At 54.9% G+C, this 9,076-nt stretch overlaps 1 protein-coding gene across 1 annotated transcript; it reads left to right on the forward strand.

The window, feature by feature from the left end:
* The first annotated feature begins 2,500 nt into the window (after positions 1–2,500).
* On the forward strand, positions 2,501–8,884 carry TMEM150B (transmembrane protein 150B). The gene is made up of 7 exons (XM_004439195.3): positions 2,501–2,684; positions 3,028–3,103; positions 3,384–3,443; positions 3,535–3,602; positions 3,810–3,937; positions 5,658–5,841; positions 8,290–8,884. Exons 2-7 carry the CDS (start codon positions 3,036–3,038, stop codon positions 8,484–8,486), a joined length of 705 nt encoding a protein of 234 aa, XP_004439252.1. The 5' UTR covers positions 2,501–2,684; positions 3,028–3,035; the 3' UTR covers positions 8,487–8,884.
* Positions 8,885–9,076: the final 192 nt, after the last annotated feature.

Here is a 9,076-nt window from a genome sequence, read left to right on the forward strand (position 1 = left end):
TGCTCCGAGCACTTTACACAGACTGGCTCATTGAGTCCACACTACGGCCTTCTGTGGGAGCTCCTTTCACTGTTCCCATTGCACAGATGAGGAAACTGAGGAGCAGAGGGAGGAAGCTCCTTGCCACACGTCATACCATCAGCAGGAGGTGATGCAAACCCAGGCAGTCTGGTTCCAGAGACTGGACCCCCCATTTTACGGACTGAAGAACCTGAAGCCCCCTGCCCCAGGGCACTGTGGGGGGCAGAATAATGGCCCTCCAAAGATGTCCCCGTCCTAATCTCCAGGACCTGTGATGATGGCATCGTACAAGGCAAAAGGGACTTTGTGGATGTGATTAAATTAAGGCTCTTGAGATGGGGAGATGATCCTGGATTATCTGGGCGAGCCCAACGTAATCATAGGGTCCTTACAAGTGACAGAGGGGGACACCATCACAGTCAGAGAAGGGGGTGTGACGACAGAAGCAGAGTTGGAGTGAGGCACTCTGCAGACGGAGGACGGGGCCACGAGCCAAGGAATGCAGAAGCCTGTAGAAGCTGGAAATGCAAGGGAACAGATTTTTCCCTGCAGCCTCCAGAAGGAGCCAGCCATCCCAGCACCTTGACTTCAGCCCATAAGACGCATTTTGGACTTCTGACCTCCAGAAGCAGAAGCTAATAAATTTGGATTAAGCCACTTAGTTTGTGGTACTTTGTTACAGCAGCCACAGGACATTCGTACAGGCTCAGAGCTCTTAAGTTGCAGAGATGCGATTCAAACCCAAATCTTGCCGAGTCGAAAGCTCTAGATCTTGGGGAACACAGTCTCCTAGATGTGTGAAGTTTGGAATTACTCCAGATGTTTTTTCCTCAGGGTCACTGGGCTGTGTGTGTGAATGTGTGTGTGTGAGGCATACAGAGGTGAGTCAAGAAATCAGGAATTTTACTGCCACGAGGATTGGGGAATCTGGTCCATAAAGATGCCAATGACACCTCAGGGCTATCATGAGAATTAATGACATGCCATGTGGAGAACTCGGGGCCTGGCACTAAAGATGTGTCAATGGTTATTATCATTACGTCTCTTTCCTGTCTACACATCATCAGTGTCAGCTCCTGCTCAAGAACATTCCATGGCTCCCTGCTACCCTCAGGATAACATCCAAGCCCTTTACGGCAATCAAGAGCTTTGGGTTCTGCACTCTGAAGCCCAGCAGATAAGGCGCTCGACCCTCAGAGACTACCTGGACTCTACTGAGAAAGCCTTCCTGCAGCTTGCACACTCACACACATCCTCTTTCTAAGTAGCTCATGAGATTTGCCTGACCTTCCCCCACAACAAAACACACTGGCCACCATTGCTAGTTAGCCACTTCCTCTTCTGAGGCCATCATCCCCTGTGCTCCCTTCTTTATAACACCTTGTATTTGAATCGTCAGACTCCCGTGTGTCTGCCCGCCAGCCTGGGAACCCATTGAGGGCAGCGGTGAGATCTCATTCTTGATTGATCTCTGGGCCTCTGACTCAAGGAATGTTCTAGTGTCTGTCTCTTTCTCTCCCACTTTCTCATCTTTACTCTTAAGGAAGCTGGGAGATCTAAAGTCCTAGTTGCTGTAAATCCTGCAGCACATAGGAAAAGAAAACTGGGCCTCAACTCTGGAGTCCCAAGAGGTGGGACTGATGGAATATTACTCAGCCATTAAAAAGAATGAAACCCTGATGCATGCTACAACATGGATGAACCTCAAAAACATGATGCTCAGTGAAAGAAGCCAGACTCAAAAGGCCACAAAGTGTATGATTCCATTTATATGAAATTTCCAGAATAGACAAATCCATAGAGACAGGAAGCAGATCAGTAGTTGTCAGGGGCTAGGGGAGGGGAGACTGGGGGCCTGGAATCCTGGGTCCTGGGGAAGCAGAAGGAGGAGGCTGGGGCCAAACACCTGAGTCTCAAGAGAGGAGGAAGCCAGAAAGTTGCGGGCTGCTCTGTGGAAGAAAAGAAAATGTTCAGGGGAGAGGAAGCAGCCTCTTATAGGGGAGGCTTTTTGCATGGAGATGTCATCACCAAGGTCTCCCTCCACACCCACGCCTGCCTGCCGGCGGGGGAAACTCCGCTGGGCTGGTCGACAGGAAAGGAGAGGGGAAGGCAAGTGGGGGGAGGAGGCGGGGTCACCGGGCCCCACACCCAGCAGCTGAAGGACAGAAACTGTGCCCAGAAAGGAGGCTGACTGCGGGGCTGGGTTCTCCGTCCTAAGGAGGTAAGAGCTGGGGGATTGGCCCCCAGGGGCTAGAAAGGAATGCACGTGTTCTAGAAGGGACTGGGGGCCTGGATTCCCGGGTCCCCAAGGGGGAGGGGTGTAGAGAGCTGGAGTCTCTGATTTCTGGGTCCTGGGAAGGATGAGAGCTGGCAGTTTGGAGGCTGGACTTATAAAGCTGGAGGAAGTTGGGGGCCCCCGAAGCTAAGGTGCTAGGTTAGGTTCTGAGGAGACCGGAAGTGATGGTTTGGGTGTGAGGTCCTGGAGAAAGTGGCAGTCAGACTCTTGGCCTGAAAGTGTCCTGCAGGCGCTCCAGCGTGGACTTTGGCTCTGCTGGAGCGTGTCGACGCCCGCGGAGCCCCACCCCACATCCCGGCCAGTCTTCCCTGGAGCCTCTCACGCAGCCCCAGTCCCAGGACTGAGAGAGCCGGGGGAGCCTGGACAGGTGAGTCCCCTGGGGGAGCCCAGAGGCTGGCAGTGGAGGGAGGAGCTGAGAGACACTCAGAAGCTGGATGCAGGGCAGGCAGCTAGGAGAACCTGGGAGATCAGGATTGAAGGACTGTTGAAAGACAGGGAAAGTGCCCCGGGCTGAGAAGGGTAGGGAAAGTGCCCCGGGCTGAGCTGGCCCATCAGACCAGGCCTGCCCATTGCTTCCGCCTGGGAGCCAATGGGGGCTCAGAGGCCGTGATCTGATACACCTGGACCCTTAAGTTGCTTCGTCACCTGAGAGAGAGAGATTGATTGATTGATTCGTGGCCCCAGACCCTGCCCCTCTCTTTCCCCTGCAGAGCTAGGCATGTGGGGCTACCTGTCCCTGCTGCCTGCCTTCCTGGCCTTCTGGGCTGTCTCTGGCGTCTGGACTGTGTGAGTGGTAGAGGCAGGATGGATGCCTGGGTCCCAGGAAGGAGGGGCTGGGGCCTGGACCCCGGGGGTCTGAGGGAGGAGGGGCTGGGGGTCTGGACTCCTGGGTCTGAGGGAGGAGGGGCTGGGGGTCTGGTCTCCTGGGTCTGAGGGAGGAGGGAGCTGGGGGTCTGGACTCCCAGATCTGAGGGAGAGGGAGCTAGAAGTCCTGGTTTCTGTGAGTAACAGAAAGAAAAGTTGTCGCTGAAAGCCCTCTACTCGTTTGATGTCTCCCCCACTTCAGTTTTGCACTTTCAGTGGCCAATAAGACTGTGAACCTCACCGAAGGCTTCCCCTATATCAGGTAGTTATGGCGCTGGGGGTGGGGAGGCGGGAGGGAGGAAACGGGAGGCCCTGGCTCTGAGGAGCCACAGGATGATCTTTACCTTCCCCAGTCTCTGTGGATCTTACCCGCCTCAGAGCTGCATCTTCAGCCAGGTGCTCAACGTGGGAGCTGCTATGGGTAAATACTCCTTAGCACTTTCCGATCAGTGCGAGCCCCTCCCAGCGCCGCATCAGACCCAGGAGTCCAGGCCCCCAGCCTCCTCCTCCCCCAGACCCGGGAGCTTGGCCCCCACCCCTGGACCCCCAGTCTCTCCCCACCCCATCACCCTCCCACAACCCAGGGGTGCGGGGCCCGGGTCTCCTGCCCACTTCTCTCTCCTCCCAGCCGCCTGGATCTGCATTCTCCGTTACCACCAGCTCCGGGACTGGGGGGTCGCAAAGTGGCTTAACCAGCTGATCCTGTGGTCGGGGATCCTCTGTGCCCTGGGCACCTCCGTGGTGGGAAATTTCCAGGTGAGATGGCTCGTGGAGGCCAGGCCAGGTGGCCAGGCAGAGTCTGGGACTACAACTCCCAGCATCCCCTGGGGCCACAAGCTTCTGGTTTCAGGGGCTCGTCCCCGCACGGTATTCTGGGACTTGTATTTCTCTTGTGGCTCTCGGGCCGTGGAGGGCATTGGGTTCTTCTCAACGGAGCCCTGCGTAGGAAGCTCTTTATAACTATTCCAACTGGAGGAGGTTGAGGTAATTTGCTGCCATCCTCCACCCCCTTTAATGATGAAATTACTCAGATTCACTCATTCTTAGTGTTTGCCCCATTGATTGAGCATCCACTCAGTACGAGACCCCAGACTTTACATTGCCTACATGATTTTCATCCATCTCCACAAGAACTCTAGGTGGATCTAGAGAGATTTTTTTATCAGCTGGTCCGTGGTGGTCAGAAATGAACCCAAGATTCATAGACTCTCGAACCCACATTCTATTTTTTTTTTTTTTTTTTTTGGTGAGGAAGATTGGTCCCGAGCTAACACATCTGCCCATCCTCCTCTTTTTGCTGAGGAAGACGGGCCCTGGGCTACATCCTTGCCCATCTTCCTCCACTTTATATGGGACGCCACCACAGCATGGCTTGACAAGTGGTGCCTCAGTGCGCACCCGGGATCTGAACCGGTGAACCCCAGGCCGCCGCAGTGGAGCGCGCACACTTAACTGCTTGCACCACCGGCCGGCCCTTCGAACCCACAATTCCTAACCACGAGGTTCAGTAGATATCTGCAGAATAAACAAATGGACAGGCAATAGGAGAAATCTTATTGATTTATTTTGTTATAATTTTATTCTTTTAAAAAATTCCCCATCCCATTTGCACAGCAGTTCATTTACTCATTCATTTATTTCCGTGTTCCTCAACTTTTCTTTTTCTTCATTATATCGCTCCCCTAAGGAGCCTTATTTAGACATTTTCTCCTAATCATTCCTTCCCCTCCAAGAAATTTTTTTTTTTTTTTGTAAGGAAGATAGCCCTGAGCTAACATCTATGCTAATCCTCCTCTTTTTGCTGAGGAATACCAGCTCTGAGCTAACATCTATTGCCAATCCTCCTCCTTTTTTGTCCCCAAAGCCCCAGTAGATAGTTGTATGTCATAGTTGCAGATCCTTCTAGTTGCTGTATGTGGGACGCGGCCTCAGCATGGCCAGAGAAGCGGTGCGTGGGTGCGTGCCCCGGATCCGAACCCGGGCCGCCAGTAGCTGAGCGTACGCACTTAACCACTAAGCCACGGGCCGGCCCAAGATATTTTTAACATTTAAAAAATTTAACATAATATATACTATATGTCTGAAAGCCACAAACCATTGTATTATGTAAGAATTGTTCGCCCTTCAAAAACCAATTTTTACCCTCTTGGTGGCAATAGCTGCTCTCCTGCATGGCAGTTGAGAATAGAAGATTTACATTTATTAACAAGATTTATTCTGCTAGTATTTACTGAGCGTCTACTATGCGGCAGGCACTGTCTTTAGGGACTGAGCCCCCCACCCCCGCAGTGAATAACAGATTTAAATCCCGCCCTGGGGGAGCTGACAGAAGCCAATGCACCTCGTCAATAAGCTGATCACCAGCTATGGCCACCTTCAATCAGAGTCTGTTGGGTTGGTCGAGGACCCGTGCCCCCATCGTGGCCATTGCCCGCCCACAGGTCTTCCCCTCAACTCTCCTCTCTCCTCCTCCCAGCAAAAGAACCAGCTGCCCACGCACCTGACAGGGGCCTTCTTCGCCTTCTTCGTGGGCAACCTCTACTTCTGGCTCCAGCTCCTTGTCTTCTGGCGAATGAAGAGCCTGCCCCAGCCCGGGGCTCCCTGGATCGGGCCACTGCGTCTGGGCCTCTGCAGCGTCTGCACCATCCTCATAGTGGCCAGTATCCTTCCCGGGGCCGGGGCCGGGGCCGGGGCCGGGGGCCGGGGGCGGTTCGTCACTGGGGAGGGTCTGCTGTGTGCTGTTGCAGATACCTCTTCCTTTCTCGGCCCCAGTCTCTGCGGCGCGATGATGGGATTATGGCGCAGAGAGTGCTGGCTCTGGGGTCACCCTGCGTGGATTGGAATCCCACCTCCTCCACACGCTAGCTGGGGGAAGCGCCGCTGGTTTCTTAACTTGCCTAAAGTTTCCTCATCTATCAGATGCCGATGACAGGGGGATCCCAGAGTTGTAAGAAATGAAAGAGATGGTAGCTGTGAGGTGCTTGGATCAGTGCCCAGGACGTAGTGAGTGACCAATAAATATTGGGAGAATGATCAACCAATGACAGCGGTGCGTTTGGGGCATCCGCTCTGTGCCAGTCATCGTGCTGGCTAAGACTGGAAATGAGGTTCAGACAGGGAACGTCTCTTGGCCAAGACCCATCGTGAAGTTCGATGGCGGAGCTGGTGGTGGTCTGCAGGCAGCTGGTGTGGGCTCTCAAGAGAAGTCTGTGTCTCTCTTCCCACCTGCATGTTGGGTGATGTCACGTTAGTAGCTTGTGATGGCCATGCTGGGAGTGGACATTGGCATGGATACACCATGGACATTGGCCAATGCTACAGATCAGAGCTGGTTGTTAAACATTTACCAGCACACCACTGGGTGGAGCTTCGATTCCAACCAACTTCTGAGTCGCCCCAGAACCCAGACTCTTTCCACTAGCCCGACACACCTCTGGGTGAGTCACGTCACTCTCTGAGCCTCAGTTTCCCTATCTGTAAAATGGAGTTGCTTTCATCATAATAAGGATTATTACTGATAGAGTGCTCTGAGAGACGGGGGCCTGCAAACTCAGGCTTGGGGACCACCATCCTTTGTGGGGAGGTCGGAAGCGGGGCCGACAGGTCACTTGGCATTCAGAAGAAGCTGGGGGGAAACGAGCTGAGGTCCTGTGCTGGTTGCATTAAGTGGATCCATTTATTTGGAATTTTCCCAGCAAAATGGAGATGGCGATCCCATTTCCCCCGAGCAGCAGACCGAATCCCATGAAATAGACGGGAAGGGCTGGCCCCTCAGCTCAGCCTTGAGCTACTCCAGCTGTATAACCAGCATATCGCCTCTGCCAAGGGCCTGATAGTGATGAGATCCAGCGGCTGATAATCAGTTTGGCTGCAGGGTCCTCATTCTGTGGCTCAGATATCCGTTGGCTGTGGGAGAGGGGAAGGGAGGTGGGATCATAAAGATGGCCAGCTGAGTGTGATAAGGGCTGGACATCTGCAAAGATGGGTCTGAGACCTGGCAGATCCTGAGCTGGTCTTGCAGAACCAGCTGCTTTTGGCCTTGGTTGGGAGGGTGGAGAACACTGCAGGTGTGGAAGAGGGTGGAAAAACCAGCTTGGGGCAAGAGATGAGGCTCTGCAGCACTAAGGTGAGGGGTTAAAGCCTTGGGCTTCTGCCTGGGGGGACAATAGGGAGCCATGGATAGGTTGTGAGCAGGGGAGGATCAGTTCTGGGGCAAGCACCTTGTGCTTGGGAGCTCACATCTCTCCTTTCCTTTAAGATCCACGGGGCCGGGGTGGTGGTGGCCTGATTCACTATCCAGAAATCCTTGAATAAATGAAATAATGTCTAATCTGATCTAGGAGAGGAGCTAGCTTGGTGAAAACAGAGGCTCTCTGCTCCGCAAGAGCTTGGAGGATGCAGGGGCTGGCGGGGTAGAGAAAGGCTTTAAGGAGCCAGAACTGGGGAGCCAGAGAAGGGACAGGGCAGACCAGGAGAGAGAGATGAGAGGCCAGAAAGAGATGGGCAAGGCCGCTGGGACAAGACTTGGGGTGACCAGCTGGCCTTGGGGGATGAGGAGGAGGGAGGGGGCGAGGAGGATTCCCCAGGGTCCGCATGGGGGCATGAGTTGTCACAGAGGTGGGGGCACCCAGAAAGAGGAAGATTTTAGGGGGAAGATGAGATTCTGTTTGGGAGTGAGCAGGAGCAAGCTGCAAACACAGCCTGAGGCTGGCGGGTGGGGTGGGGGTGTCTTGAGGAAACTCTGCATATTTGGAGTTGGAAGCAGTGGCAGCTATGGCCGGGTCAGTGGGGCGATGTCGGAGCCTTCGCGGGGTCAGGACAGGCCAAGGGGAAGATGAGAACCTTGTTCTGGGATACTGGGAGTGCCAAAGGGAAAACATTTGGGAAACAGCTTGAGATAGAGACGGGGATCGGAGGGCAGCCCTTTGAGAGTGTCCAGGAGCCACCAAGGACAGTGGCCAGCCAAAGGGGTCATCCCAGCCAGGGCAGGGTGGGCATGTCACGAGAGGGTACCTAGAGGCGGCCTCAGCCTGCCCGTGGTCACACAGCCATCCGGCTGGGCTCCCAGATCCTTCCTTTGGCGGTGTGCCCTTGACGCTGCTGTGAAGTGGTCATCCTCCACAGCTGGCCGCTGCGCTCTGCCTCCGCTGCCTGCGAGTGGGCGGTGGCCATGCTGCTCTTCGTGCTCTTTGGCCTCTTGGCTGTTGACTTCTCTGGATTGGAAGGCTGCACCTTGTGTCTCCAGCAGGGCCCCAGCCTCAGCCCCCCGCCGGCCTCCCCCATGTTCCTGCAGGCCCAGCTCTGACCCCGGCCTCCCCCTCACGGGAGGAGGAAGAAAGCAGCAGCCAATCCTGGACCTCTCCGCGCCCCCCAAGATGAGCTGTGGGGGAAGCGTGTCTATTCACTGCTTGGAACCCAGTGGGTGCGTGTGCGCCACGGGGCTGTGAATCTCCGGTCTGCGCCAGCATCTTGGTGCCTCCTGTCCCTGCCGTCTGGCCCCACGCCTGCAGTCAGGGCCACCCAGGAAGCGAGAGGCCAAGGCCAGCCAGCCATCCCTGATCAAGGCTATTTATTATTATTATTATTAATTTTTTTTTTTGCCGCCGGCGGAATCAGAGACACGGACGCAGGCAGGATCACGCGAAACCAGAATTCCTTCCGGAGAGCAAATCCGTACAGAAGGTCGTGGGGGGAGGGGGAGGACCGGGGGAGGGGGGCCCAGGAAAGGGGAGTTGGGGACACAAGGACAGATGGCCCTGTCCCTCCGGATCTGCTAAGCCACCCCAACCAGCCCCCGTCCCTCCCCCACCCCACCCCGCAGAGAGATCGATCAATAAATAAAATAATAAATTAATCAATAAATAAAATAGAAACAGCTCCCCCACCCCCAGCCCC

Source organism: Ceratotherium simum, chromosome 33 (assembly GCF_057802395.1).
Source record: "Ceratotherium simum simum isolate JZ-2026a chromosome 33, ASM5780239v1, whole genome shotgun sequence".
Classification (NCBI taxonomy): Eukaryota; Metazoa; Chordata; class Mammalia; order Perissodactyla; family Rhinocerotidae; genus Ceratotherium; species Ceratotherium simum.

Excerpts from the sequence above, each read along its gene's own strand:
- TMEM150B (XM_004439195.3), top strand. The coding sequence starts at position 3,036 with ATGTGGGGCTACCTGTCCCTGCTGCCTGCCTTCCTGGCCTTCTGGGCT. Across the intron at positions 3,603-3,809 it reads CAACGTGGGAGCTGCTATGG|CCGCCTGGATCTGCATTCTC; the intron begins GTAAATACTCCT and ends CTCTCCTCCCAG. Across the intron at positions 5,842-8,289 it reads CACCATCCTCATAGTGGCCA|TGGTCATCCTCCACAGCTGG; the intron begins GTATCCTTCCCG and ends GCTGCTGTGAAG.